Source organism: Mesoplodon densirostris, chromosome 3, assembly GCF_025265405.1.
Source record: "Mesoplodon densirostris isolate mMesDen1 chromosome 3, mMesDen1 primary haplotype, whole genome shotgun sequence".
In the NCBI taxonomy this organism is placed as follows: Eukaryota; Metazoa; Chordata; class Mammalia; order Artiodactyla; family Ziphiidae; genus Mesoplodon; species Mesoplodon densirostris.
The window spans coordinates 141,234,585-141,248,513 of NC_082663.1; the positions used below are offsets into that span (position 1 = coordinate 141,234,585).

Here is a 13,929-nt window from a genome sequence, read left to right on the forward strand (position 1 = left end):
TTATGAGGCACCAGCTATATACAAAGAACAGGGACATGCACTTTGCAAGACCTTATGTGCAGAGAAAGGGACTGCATGTCTTGAGCTCCTGCTGTGTATTAGTGCAGGGAAGAAAGAGAGTCCTAGGGTGTTTATTTTATTCTAGCTTCTAGTAAGCACCTACTGAGTGCCCGGTGCTCTCTGGGTGACTGAAAAACACAAGTGTGAGTGTGAATAATCCCTCATGCTTTGTAACCCTTTCATAATTTTCAAAGCACTCTTCCCTGCATTAGTTGAGCACCTCCTGTGTACAGAGGAAAGGGCTGCTCTTTCATCAAGTGCCCTTTGGATACCAGGCAAGAAGTGTGAGTTTCTCAGGTACTTGCCATGTGGAGGTGTGGACATAAGCGTTAAGAGTCTGCATGTTTTCAGGGCATCTTGTAGTTTGCAAGTGGCTTAGAAAACAAAGCACCTGTATTTGGCACCTGCTGTATACCTGGGCCTGTGCTCACCGTTTGAAGGAACCCAGACGGCGGTATAACTAACTTCTTACACACTGATGACCCTTTTGAGTTTATAAAGCACATCTTTTAGCTGGTGTGTATTTATTGGACACCAGCTGTGTAAAGGTGATCAGAACAACAGTTATTAGGCAATGACTGTGTGTCAGTCCCCGAACACTGCAGCTATCTTTTTATAAAGTTTTTATGTTGAGGTCAGCATGCATTGAGCACCTACTGTGTGCCAGGGACATGGCTCCCTTTCTCCAGTGGAGGTACTTGCTATGTGGAGACGTGAACATAAGCCTTAAGAGCCCTGCATGTTTTCAGGGCATCTTGTTGTTTGCGAGTGGCTTAGAAAACAAAGCAAATGTGTGTTGGCATCTGCTGTGTACCTGGGCCTCTGTTCTTGACGCTCTAAGGCTGCTTGCTTTGTGCCCATCGGGTCTCTGTGGGATCATCCTGGAGTGGGATCTTCCAAGTGTCCCCAAGGCAGGACCTGCCCCTCCCAAGCTCAGGACTCTCATCTGAAAAACGGTGTGGGAAGGTGCAGCCCTGGAGGGTTCAGGGAGAGATAGGCCCGCACAGTTGGTGCTCCAGAAAAATATTTTTTCCTCTTTTCTTCAGAAAATTTCAAATACACCCCAAGTCAGGAGAAGGTACATTTGTTTGCTAGGACTGCCCTAACAAAGTACCACAGACTCAGGGGCTTAAACAACAGAAATTTATTCTCACAGTTCTGGAGGCCAGAAGTCCAAAATCAAGGTGTCGGCAGGACCACACTCCCTCTGAAGGTGATGGGAAAGGATGTGTTCCAGGCCTTTCTCTTGGGTTCTGGTAGCCCCTAGGCTGTGGTGCTCCTCCTGTGTGCATGTCTGTGTCCAAATTCCCCCTTTTTATTTTATTTATTTATTTTTTGACTTTTAAAAATATTTATTTACTTATTTGGTTGCACTGGGTCTTAGTTGCGGCAGGTGGGCTCCTTAGTTGCGACATGCATGTGGGATCTAGTTCCATGACCAGGGATAGAACCTGGGCCACCTGCATTGGGAGCTCTGAGTGTTAACCACTGGACCACCACAGAAGTCCCCAGAAATTTATTTTTAAATGGGCAGATGTCCCCAGGAGGTGCGTGAAAATGTGACTTTATAAAATAAAGCTGGCGCATATCATTTTATCACTTAAAATATTTATATACTTAAGCTTGCAGGAGAACATGAACAGCAGCATACATGGTAGGTGTGTAAGTTTTAAGAAACTGGTGCGCCCATGAGAGGCACAAATATTCCTGTACACAGCAGGTGCTAAAGACATGTTCACTTAACAATAGGTGCTTACAAAGTGTTCAGTTTGTTAAAATCATGGATGCATGTACAAGAATATGCTGTAGATCCCCCCCAGGAGGTGTTCACGAAACGTTTTAATGCCCAGTGGGGACATGCTGTGATTCTCAGGAACCTAATTTTTGCACAGCGGAGTATACAGTAGGTGCTCAAGAGCAACACCAGATGCACCCAGTTGGTGCACAGAGATGTTTGCCAAATTTGTAATATTGCCCAAGACCCGTTGGTTCTTTCAATAATGTGATCATGCACAGGCAGTGCTTTCTGATCCATGGAGGGGTCGGGCCACCTCCTGTAGGACTAAGTTCTGGGTGGGCGAGGGGGCGGGAGTGGCCAAGCACGTCGGGCCCCCCACACCTGAGCTCACCACCCGCCTGCCCACAGCCTGCTCATCACCTCGCTCGGCCACATCAAGCTAACTGACTTCGGCCTGTCTAAGATCGGGCTCATGAGTATGGCCACCAACCTCTACGAGGGCCACATCGAGAAGGACACTCGGGAGTTCGTGGACAAGCAGGTGGGCGGGGCTGCCTCCCTCTGCCTGAAGCCTGAGCCCAGGACATGGGGAGACTTTGCAGCAAAAAGGAGAAAATAAACTATCCCTGTAATTCTACCCACACTTTCTTCCCTGGCTGGGGGCGGTCTTTCATTTCTCTGTCCCACCTGGCCCAGGTATGCGGGACGCCTGAGTACATCGCCCCGGAGGTGATCTTCCGCCAGGGCTACGGGAAGCCAGTGGACTGGTGGGCCATGGGCGTCGTCCTCTACGAATTCCTGGTGGGCTGTGTGCCATTCTTCGGAGATACCCCTGAGGAACTCTTTGGCCAGGTGGTCAGTGGTGCGTTCCCCCTGCCCTGTCGCCCCAGGTTTAAGTCTCAGCCCCACTTTGGCTCTGGTCGGTGGTCCCCCCTGCCTTTGCCGGGGAGGGGAGCAGGCCCACTTGTGGATTGGGCACCTATGGCGTCCCAGCCCCAGCTGAGCCCTGGGAGCACAGCCAAGGGCGAGACGGACAGTAAGGGAGATAAATAAGCAAATTATGGAGTAATCAGAGGCAAAAAATGCCAAGGGGAGAAGGAAGTAGGAAGAAGGGAGGGGGTGGGGGGGCGGGTGCAGGGGTGCTCTATTAAATAGAGAGTCACGCAGGGCCACACTGGGTGACGTGTGGGCAAAGACTTAAAGGAGTGAGAGGGAGTCACAGAGATGGATGAAGGGAAGGTGCTCAGGGCAGATGGCACAGCCAGAACAAAGGCTGTATGGGACCAAGCCTGGTATGCTGAAGGAGCAGAGGAGGCTGGTGGCTTGGAGCGTAGGAAGGGGAGGTGGTAGGAGGTGCTAAGAAGCGCTGTCCCCAGTCCCTCATTCCCTCCTCTCATTTTAGATGAGATCATGTGGCCAGAGGGGGACGAAGCCCTTCCAGCTGACGCCCAGGACCTCATCACCAGGCTGCTCCGACAGAGCCCCCTGGACCGTCTGGGCACTGGTACGTAGGTGTGGGTGAGGCCCAGGTGGGTAGGATGGGGGCTGGGGTAAACAAGAGTTCTATGTGAGAGGCTGCATAGAGGAGGGGGACTTGAAACTGGGCTTTTGAAGGATGCATAGGAGCTCACCAAGAACTAGCATGAGATTTTGAAGAGTAGCAGGTAGCTGGATCTGGTTCAGACAAGGGGCACTGAGGCTGTGTATATGAGCCTGCCAGGTCACCATGGGCTGTGTCCTACGGTCCCCAAGGCCCAGTCCAGTGGATCCCACTGTCCCAAGTTTCCCCAGCCACCAAAATATTGATTAAGGGACTATTTAATATTCATGCAGCCACCCATTATGTGGCCACTACAGATCACACTCAGGATGAAGCTTGGCCGCTGCAGAGGACTATGGGGGCTGAGGTTGGGGAACAGGATACAGTCAGCTCTGCTCCATGGGGTAGAAACATGTGGAAAAAGCCCCCTCCTAAGGTTCTGGGGTTTCTCCAGGTGATGGGATCTCAGAATCCAGCAGAGGGAAGAGCAGGGCCTGGGTTCTAGCCCTAGCTTGGTTCACCTATGGGCTCTTAAAGGCTCGTTTCCCCTCCTATCTTTCTGGTTCTGTGTTGGCCAAGTTCGGGTTCATAATTGGCCCAGGGGGCCATGGGGGGTGGGGACCAGCAGGGCTCAGCCAGGCATGTCTGCAGGAGGCACCCACGAAGTAAAGCAGCACCCCTTCTTCTGGACACTGGACTGGGCGGGGCTTCTGCGACACAAGGCCGAGTTCGTGCCGCAGCTTGAAGCTGAGGACGACACCAGCTACTTCGACAGTAAGCAGGGGTCCAGGAGGCGGGCTGTGCTGTCCCACGATCTCCTGGGGTGGTGAGGGGTGTCTAAGAGGGTCTCCACCCCAGCTTGGTGCCTCGGCCTGGGCCTGGAGCTTCCAACTTCCTGAGCTTTCCAAGAAGCTGGGTCATGTCTGCTGGCTGCCCCCCTGCCTGGATTTCCTATGCATCTGAGCTCAGGAGGCTGTCGCACCACCTTGGGTTGCGGGAGGGGAAACCAAGGCACTGAGTGTGGCAGCCCTTGTCTGGGGGTCCCCCAGCAGGTTCAGCCTCCTGAGTGTCAGCCCTGACCAGGCATGGAGCCCTGCCTGTCATACAGGAGGGTGGGGTGCCTCGCTCAGCTTTGGTGGAGGGGGTCCCCCCGAGCACTTCAGGTGAGCTCATACAAATCTCCTTCTCCCCAGTCGGGGCTCTGGCCAAGCACAGAGTAAACGCCCTTGGCTTCCAGTGCCTCCTCCAGAACTTGACGTGTGATCTTGGGCATGTCAGAGGTCATCTCTGAGCATCTGTTTCCTTTTCTGTAAGATGAGGAACATCCTTTATGTTTGAGATACACAATTTTACCTAACTCTGGGTAACCCATCTTAAGGGTGAGGAAACTGAGACACAAGAATTCCCATCCACAGTCCCACAGCTTTTAGGAACACAACTGGGATTTATTCCCAGATACTAAATCTGCCACCCAAGCCTCCTCTGGTCCTTAAACATACCAAGCCTGGTCCCACCACAAAGGCTTTGCCCTGACAGCGTCTCCCCACCTGGGAGGCCCTCCCCACATCACCCCCCAGCCCCTGTGTCCACCTCCCCCAGCATCAGGTGGGCTGCACATGCCTTTCCCTCCTGCAGCACGCTCAGAGCGTTACCGTCACCTGGGCTCTGAAGATGACGAGACAAATGATGAGGAGTCATCCACGGAGATCCCCCAGTTCTCATCCTGTTCCCACCGGTTCAGCAAGGTGAGCCTGGGCCCTGGATGTAGCTACTGCTCAGGAAACAGGGCAAGGTGTTTGGGGTTTTTTTTTTCTTTTTTTTTTATTGTAGTGAAATACATGTAACATAAAATAGACTATTTTAGCTATTTTAAACTGTGCATACAATTCAATGACATTTAGTACATTCACAATGTTGTGCAACTATCACCTGTATCTAGTTCCAGAACATTTCCATCATCCCCAAAGGGCAACCTTGTACCCGGCTGCAGTCACTCCTGGTTTCCCCCTCCCCCGCTCCCCAGCAACCACTCATCTGCTTTCTGTCTCTATGCATTTACCTGTTCTGGACATTTCACATACATAGAATCATACGCTATGTGGGACCATTGGGGAATTCCCTGTGTCTGGCTTCTTAAGGTTGATCCACATGGTAGCATGTGTCAGTGCTTCATTCCTTGTTATGGCTGAATAATATTCCATTGTATGGTTGGACCATATTTCGTTTTATCCACTCATCAGTTGATGGACGTTTGGGTTGTTTCCACTTTGGGGCAATTGTGAATAGACCTGCTATGCTGGGTGTTATATTATAGCCTCATCAGCTTAACTTGAGTTCCTTCCTTTGTTTATAATTTGATTTAAAAACCTGCACTGCTTATGGGTCTGGGCCCCAGGCAGGAAACCCCAGCTGTGGCCCCTTGGTAGCCAGGCTGCTCTGAGCCTCAGTTTCTCCACCTGTACAGTGGGCTAAAGACTCTACGTCTTTAGAGATGTGGTAAGTAAGCATCTGAGGAAGTGACTCAAGGAAGTGTCAGGCATGTAGGAAACACTCACCTAAGCCGTCCCCCGCGAATGCGGTTGTTGTTACTGTTTTTTTTGTTTCTGGTTTTTTTTTTATGATGTGGACCTTTTTTTTTTTTCAGGTACTATCAGAATTTATTGAAGGGCTTCTTAATCTGGGGCTTGTGAACTTGCATGGGAATAAATTACATCTTTATTTTCACTAATCTCTAACTGAAATTTGGCATGTTTTCTAATTGTAATATGAGCAGCAAATCACAGTAATATTAGCATGACCTTGACTTTGTCACAAATACAAATCATGGATTTTTCACGTCACGCTGGAGTTGTTGTAAAATATCTTTCAAGTTCAAAACTACTTCAAAATTATGGTACTTATAAGACCTGCTAGATCTTGTTATTTAATGCATTACTAAAGAGACACATATAGTACCATATTGCTGGTTTAAAAAATATCCTAATATTATTTTAATATAATCAGCCTCGCTTGCAACCTGACCTATTTCATCTGATGCATTTAAAAATACTACTCTGAGAGGAGGTCTGTAGGTGTCACCAGTTTGCCAAAGGGGCTCATGTACAGAAATCCATGCTTGTCATGATGGTAGCAGTTCCTCCTCAGAAGCCTCAGGGGCCAGAGCTCTGCCCAGAACTCCCCTTCGGATGTGGACCATTTTTTAAAGTCTTTATTGAATTTGTTTCAATATTGCTTCTGTTTTATGTTTTGGTTTTTTTGGCTGAGAGGCATGTGGGATCTCAGCTCCCTGACCAGGGATCGAACCCACACCCCCTGCATTGGAAGGCGAAGTCTTAACCACTGGACTACCACGGAAGTCCCGTTACTGTTATTTTTAATTGCTTCCCAGGTCTACAGCAGCTCTGAGTTCCTGGCCGCCCAGCCCACCCCAACCTTTGCTGAACGGAGCTTCAGTGAGGACCGGGAGGAAGGGTGGGAGCGCAGCAGTGAGGGGGACTATGGGCGCCGGCTGAGCACCACCGAGGTCCGGTAGGTGGGCTGGGGAGTATAAGCAGATCCAGCTTCCAAACCTGCTGGGAGGTGGAGCCACAAAGTCTTAACATTGGAAAGAGCTTCCCAGTGGCCCAGTAGAAAAGGGTAAAACATATTGGCCAGCCTGTCAGACCCCTGCCAACCTGGCCCCTGTCATCACTCCCTTTGGCTTTGCATTCCTAACCACACTAAACCTAAAGCAGTCATGTACCGTCACACTGCTAGGCTTTTGCTTACACTGTTTCCTCTGCCCAGAATACCCTTTGCTCATGAAGTCCCTTTCATCTTTCAATGTCCAAACTCACAGAAATAATCAATGTCTGCTAGAGGATGGGCGTTGGAAGCTGGGTTTTAAAAATTGAATAGGAGTTCTCTGGGCAGTCACAGAGGATAGAGCAGGCAGAGGGAACTCACCTTATATTTACAAATTACCTCTGACTCTAGGCTGAGAGTTAAGGTATGGTCACTAGGGGAGACTGGGTGTCCTGGGGTGAGGGCACCTGGCAGGTGTGACTCAGGCTCTTCCCCGCTACAGGCTGAGGTCCTGCACATCCTCCGGTTCCTCCTGCCACTTATCCTTTTCCCAGCCTGAGCGGGGCCCTAGCCCATCTTCCCTGAACACCATCAGCCTGGACACAATGCCCAAATTTGCCTTCTCATCAGAGGATGAGGGAGTCGGCCCGGCTCCTGTGGGCCCCAAAAGGCCCGTCTTCATTCTAGGGGAGCCCGACCCATCCCCAGCAGCCACCCCAGTGATGCCCAAGCCCTCAAGCCTTTCTGGTAGGTGGAATCCAGGGTGGGAGGGATGGTGTCATGGAGAGTTTCCCACAGGAGGGACTATCTGAGATGGGTTTTGAAGGATGAGTAGGAGTTCTCTAGAGACAACATTCACTTGTGTAACAAAGGCTTCAGTCTGAGGGTGATACCCCGCAGCTTCATTGGATTAGGACGGGAGAGAGGAATTGAACTGGGGAGCTCCAAGAGTGGGAGTTAGGAATCTGACTGGGGTGAGGGGAAGGCTTCTTGGAGTAGGGGACTTGAAGAGTGGAGCTTCCCAGGGAGAGCAGTGAAAGAAAGGTGTACAGGAAGAGGGAACGCCTGAACAAAGGCCAGGAGGCTGGACTGTGTACACACCAACCAGGGAGGAAGGGGCTTTGCCTTCTGAGGGCAGAGGGGCCAAGTGGTGAGATGGGGGAGGGGCAGACTGACCCCCCGACCCTGCTGATCCCTGTAGCTGACACAGCTGCCCTCAGCCACGCGCGCCTACGAAGCAACAGCACCGGTGCACGACACTCTACGCCGAGGGCCCTGGATGCCGGCCGGGGCCGCCGCCTTGGGGGCCCGAGAGACTCAGCCCCTGAGAAATCCAAGACCTCCCCCAGTGGGGGTCGCGTGCCCAAGTCAGCATCAGTGTCTGCCCTGTCGCTCATCATCACGGCAGGTGACGCCGACGGCCCAGCCTCGTCTTTGCTTGTCTGTCCATGTCCATTTTAACCATGGAGTGGGGGCTGCTTTGGCCAGCGGGAACTGGAGGGGGTCCCTCCAGGTGATGTGTCCCTGGGCACAAAGCTCCCAGGGCTGCTCTTCAGGGCTGAGCCCAGGAGATAGGAAGCAGCTGGGGGACTGGCATTCCTGGCGGCGGGCACTACATGTGCAAAGGCCTGGAGGGGAAGGGAGAGGGTGTTTGGGGCATTGGAGTGGCAGCAAAGCAGCCAGAGTGATCAGTGTGGGGACTTCCCTGGTGGTCCAGTGGTTAAGACTCTGAGCTTCCACTGCAGGGGACACAGGTTCGATCCCTGGTCCGGGAACTGAGATCCCACATGCTGCGCCGTGCGGCCAAAAAACAAAAACAAACCGACTGATCGGTGTGGAGGGAGAGGAAGGTACCTTGTGAAGGGACCCACAAGGGAGTGACCCCCCTCCTTGAACCTCGTCCCTGCAGATGACGGCAGCGGCGGCCCCCTCATGAGCCCCCTGTCCCCACGCTCGCTGTCCTCAAACCCGTCGTCCCGCGACTCCTCTCCAAGCCGAGACCCTTCCCCCGTGTGTGGCAGCCTGCGGCCCCCCATTGTCATCCACAGCTCGGGCAAGAAGTACGGCTTCAGCCTGCGGGCAATCCGCGTCTACATGGGTGACAGTGACATCTACACTGTGCACCATGTCGTGTGGGTGAGTTGGCCCTGGGATGGGCAGGAACAGCCAGACCTGGTTTGAGTCCCAGCTCTGCCCTGGCAAGGTGCTTCCCTTTTGGAGCTGCATTTGTTAGTCTTGGGAAGCAAGCGAGTACTCATTGCCTATGAGGTTTTGGAGCCCAGGGCAGGGAACTGATGCCCCCTGTGTCTTAATGGTCCTTGTCAGTTACAGGGAGAGGACTGGGCAAGAGGGATGGAGACCTCAAGTGGGCACAAAGCTCCCGCACAGTGGGTGTTTTGTCCTCCCTCCCCCAGCCCAGGACCTGTCCCCTCCCCACTGGTCTCTGAAAGGTCTGGGAAACCAGGCAGTGTGAAAGGCAGCAGCTTGCTGGGGGCCTGTAGCTGACTCAGCTGGGCTGGGGTCTCTAGCTCTGGGGCCCAGGCCACTGACCCCGCCATCTGCCCCCACCCCCAGAGTGTGGAGGAGGGAAGCCCTGCCCAGGAGGCAGGCCTGCGGGCCGGGGACCTCATCACCCACATCAACGGGGAGTCGGTCCTGGGGCTGGTGCACATGGACGTCGTGGAGCTACTGCTGAAGGTGCAGGCCCCCGACCCCACCCCCGCCTCCATCCCAGAGCCTCCACCCCTGTCCATCCTCAGGGCCCCTGGATCTCCCAACACTGCCCACCCTCTGGGCTGCTCCTGTGACCTCCATCCCCACCCCTTGGCCTCAGCTCCCGATTCTGTGTGGTTCTCCCCGTCCAACCGTACCACTCCGCATTCGGCCTTGCATGTCCCGTGGCCTCTGCCTCAGAGCCACTCCTCCAGGAAGCCCTTCCTGCCCCCCTGGGTGCCCCTTCTCCTGACCTTCCCTCTGACCCACCCTGACTCTGGGGGGCTGGGGGTATCTGTACTATCTTTGCCTCTTGCCTCCCCTCAGACCAAGGGTCCTCAGGGGCTGAGGCCTAGAGGCGGGGAGGTGGGCACAGGTGAGGAGGCAGACCCCTAGTTGGATAGCTCCTGGGACCAGTGGGTGGGTAGATGGCTCATTGGATGGATGGACAGATGACAGACATCCATCTTTGGCCCAGTGAGTGGTGGGGTCATTAGGTAAGAAGCGGGTGGTTAGGATACGGGGCTTCCGACGGATGAGTAGATGGGTGGGTGGGTGCGTGGACGGCTCGGTGGATGGAAGGCACACAGGCGACCCCTTGCCATCCCTCCTGCAGAGTGGCAACAAGATCGCCCTTCGGACCACGCCCCTGGAGAACACCTCCATCAAGGTGGGCCCCGCACGGAAGAATGTGACCAAGGGCCGCATGGCGCGCAGGAACAAGCGGAGCCGAAGGCGGGAGACGCAGGAGCGGTGAGTGGTGGGCTGGCTGCCGGGGAGGGTTGATGCAGGACCTGTGGCACGTTTGGGCGGCCTGGGCCGCTGGGGGCAGGGGTTCTGAAGAATCTGGGTTCCTAACCCCCAGGCGGAAGTCGCTCTTCAAGAAGATCTCAAAACAGTCGTCCGTGCTGCACACCAGCCGCAGCTTCTCTTCCGGCCTCCACCACTCCCTGTCATCCAGCGAGAGCCTCCCGGGCTCACCCACCCACAGCCTCTCCCCCAGCCCCACCACGCCCTGCTGCAGCCCGGCTCCCGATGCCCCAGCAGGTGGGTGCACCCCCAGGACCACCCTGGGAAGAACGGCCCCTTAGGGCTGCGGTGGTCAGCACAGCGGGAGAGTGAGCAGAGTTGGGAGGCTGGAATGACTTGATGTGTGACAGCCTCAAAGGCAGTCTGGGATGGGCAGGGAAGGGTGTGCCCAGCAGAAAGAACATCATGAACAAAGGGGATCCAGACAGGAGAGACGTGAAAGCTAGAGGGAGGCTAGGGAGAGGGGATTGGGGGAATGGATCAAGCCGAAGAGCTGGGCTTAAATTGGGGGGCAGTAGGGAGCCATGGAGGGTGAGCCAGAGAGGGCATGGAAAGATTGTTCTGGAGCAGGAAAGGATGGTGACTTGGCCCAACCCTGAGGGTCCCCAGTCTGTGAGAGACAGCCAGAGATGGGCACCCCTAGTTCCACTGGGTTAGCATCAGACTAGAGAGACAGTCTGGGGCAATCCACAGAGGCAGGGAAGGCCTCCTGGAGGAGAGCCACCAGGAAGCCCTCCCTGCCTTCTGGGGACCCCAACTGCTATCTCTCCCTCTGGCCTACCCTGACTTCATGGGGCTGGGGGTATCTGTGCCATCTTTGTCTTTCTCAGATCAGGCATCCTCACGGGCTGAGGCCTAGGGGTGGGGAGTAGACACAGGCAGAGGCAGGGCCCGTACTGGATAACTTCCAGAATCAATGGGTTCATGGGATGGATAGATGGACGGTGGGCAGGTGCCTTTGGCTGAATGATTCAGTGGGTCATATAGGTGAAAAGTGGGTGAAGAGGAGCTAGGGCTTTGATGGATGAGTAGGAGTCCACCAGATCTAAGCCAAAGGAAGAGCCTGTGCAAACAAAGGAAAAACCAGGCCTGATGGGTGGCCACAGGGAACAGTGTGGGCTTTTGGCAGTCAGTCTTAGGGCCCCACCTCGAGGCTGGCACGTTGAGGCTGGTGGCCCTGACCCTCCCGTCACCCACAGACACAGTGTCTCCACCCAGCGCATCCCCAAGCTCCAGCAGCCCTGCATCTCCGGCTGCCGCTGGCCACACCCGACCCAGCTCCCTGCATGGCCTGGCCACCAAGCTTGGGCCACCCCGCCCCAAAGCAGGCCGCCGCAAGTCCACCAGCAGCATCCCGCCCTCCCCGCTGGCCTGCCCGCCCGTGCCAGCGCCCCCACCCCGCTCGCCCTCGCCCCTGTCAGGGCACCCGCCTGCGCCTGCCCGGTCCCCAAGGCTGCGCCGAGGCCAGTCGGCTGACAAGCTGGGTACAGGTGAGCGGCTCGACGGGGAGCTGGGGCGCCGCAGCCGCGGGCCAGACTCCGAGCTGGTGGTCATGCGACGGCTGCATCTGTCCGAGCGCCGAGACTCATTCAAGAAGCAGGAGGCTGTGCAGGAGGTGAGCTTTGACGAACCACCTGAGGAGGCCACTGGGCCACCCACCTTGGTGCCGCAGATCGCTGTGGAGGGCGCTGAGGCTGTGCCAGGAGCCCTTGGACCCTCTGAGAAAGACTAATCCCTCCTACCTAGCCTCTCCCGGGCCTGGAAGTCAACGCATTTTTTGTGGAGTGTGTTTTCCATAAATTGACACCTGGATGGAGACTGAGCCACCAGCCTCTGACACCTGGAAGATGAGAAGCGATCGCGTTTCTTGCTGGAAGGTGCCTCCCTCATGTTCTGGAGCTGATCAATCAGGGAGCCATAGGGGCAGGCAAGGGAGACTAGGGTGGCATTGTAAATAGCAGCAAATCCCTGCAGCTAATTTATTACGTTTTATAAGCGATAGCCAGACTGAGCTGCCACTGTTAAGGCGGCTGCCCAGGTCTTGTCCCATGCACTGGGGACCCATCTGTAGACCCTGCCCCCTGGGCTGAGAAGGAAGCACTTTGGACAAGTCAACGTGTGTTCGTGTTTTATGGTTTTTCTGTACTTTTAAAGTTTTTTTGTGTTACTTGATCCCATCCCTGACTCAAGACCCACAGATTTGAAGGGATGCAGCCAAGCTTACCTGTCCAGGCCCAGTTTGGATGACTTGGAGATTCCGTAAACAATTCCCCTCCACCACAAAACAAAGTAATCTTGATGATGGACTGGATTCTGAAGGCTACTTCCCACCATCATAGCCTCCATCCCTAGGCCAGCCTTGCTAGAGTCTGCCTCCAGTCCTATAGGCTTAGGAGGTGTGGGAACTGGGGCTTTGATATGTGAGTAGAAGTTCACCAGATCTAGGCAGAGGGGTCACCCGCGTCACAAGCAGACACTGATGCCCCAGGAGGCAGAGGCCTCGAAGGACACTGCCAGGGTAGGAGAAGAATGTCCACCCTGGACAAGATTTTTTGTATTTAATGCCCACCAGGGTGAGAACTTGACCATGGTGTGTCTGAAACAGCCCCTGGGGGGTGCCCTCGATATGCCAGAGCCTTGTAGGGATGAAATTCGAGTGAGAAAAATCCAACTGGGGGGCAGTGAGGCCCAAGTTGGACTCTTGGCTTCACTGTTTGGCTCTGGGAAAATGACTTCCCCACTCTGTGCCTCAGTTTCCTTGTGTTTACAAAACAAATCCCAACGACTATTAAGCACCTACTGTATGCCAAGCGCTTTTACTGTGGCTTTTCCCTCAGCCAACCTTGAGAAGGCTGGAGGTGGTGTCGTCATCCCCATTTTACAGACAAATAACTAAGGCCTGGCAAGACGTGGAGACTTGCCCCCACCATTGCCTGGAAAGAGTCATGCAGCCAGGCTCTGTCCTGGGCATTGTAGTCAAGGGAGCTGGAATGGAGACTCTGTTGTCAGATACAGCCGACTCCAGCTCCAGCTCTCTCCCCTGTAATGCTGTGTGACCCACTGGGCATCTCAGAGTCTCCATTTCCCATTCAGAGGTGGCCAGCAAGATCACCATACCCCACAATGGTGAGGGCACTTTCCAGGCACTGCAGCCCACTCTGTGTTCTCTCTGGAGACATCCGTGTAGCACTGCCTGGTGTTGGAACTAGATCAAGGCTGTGCATGACTTGCTCCCACCTTCCATCCCGGAGCTAATGGTGAATAAAAGCCTACATTTACAAAGAAGAGGTCCAATGTCTGGATTTGTGAGGGGCCAAGAAAAGGGTAAGGGAAGAGTGGGGTGGGGGCGGGATGAAAACAGACCCTTGGCTCAAAGTCACTTGTGGGTTTTGAAGGCTGCTGGGAATTCACTGTTGAGATTCTTCCTGATGCCTTCTCTGGTCCTGGCCTCCTGCTGTCCTCTCTGAATTGAGTACCCATCATGGGTTCTGTCCTTAGAAGCTTC

General features: G+C 54.4%; 1 protein-coding gene across 5 annotated transcripts in view; it reads left to right on the top strand.

Moving 5' to 3' along the window:
* The window catches only part of MAST3 (microtubule associated serine/threonine kinase 3), a 37,665-nt gene extending 23,907 nt beyond the window's left edge, over positions 1-13,758 (top strand). For 4 of the 5 annotated variants that reach the window (XM_060093865.1, XM_060093863.1, XM_060093864.1 and 1 more), the window contains 13 exons: positions 2,207-2,339; positions 2,495-2,660; positions 3,201-3,302; positions 3,990-4,112; positions 4,974-5,083; positions 6,727-6,866; positions 7,405-7,649; positions 8,104-8,310; positions 8,812-9,038; positions 9,477-9,599; positions 10,231-10,367; positions 10,480-10,661; positions 11,624-13,757. In XM_060093865.1, coding sequence (XP_059949848.1) covers positions 2,207-2,339; positions 2,495-2,660; positions 3,201-3,302; positions 3,990-4,112; positions 4,974-5,083; positions 6,727-6,866; positions 7,405-7,649; positions 8,104-8,310; positions 8,812-9,038; positions 9,477-9,599; positions 10,231-10,367; positions 10,480-10,661; positions 11,624-12,156 — 2,428 coding nt within the window. In that variant the 3' untranslated portion in view covers positions 12,157-13,757. Of the gene's footprint in view, positions 1-2,206; positions 2,340-2,494; positions 2,661-3,200; positions 3,303-3,989; positions 4,113-4,973; positions 5,084-6,726; positions 6,867-7,404; positions 7,650-8,103; positions 8,311-8,811; positions 9,039-9,476; positions 9,600-10,230; positions 10,368-10,479; positions 10,662-11,623 lie in introns of all 5 variants that reach the window. The other variant, XM_060093862.1, reaches the window with a different exon arrangement.
* Positions 13,759-13,929: the final 171 nt, after the last annotated feature.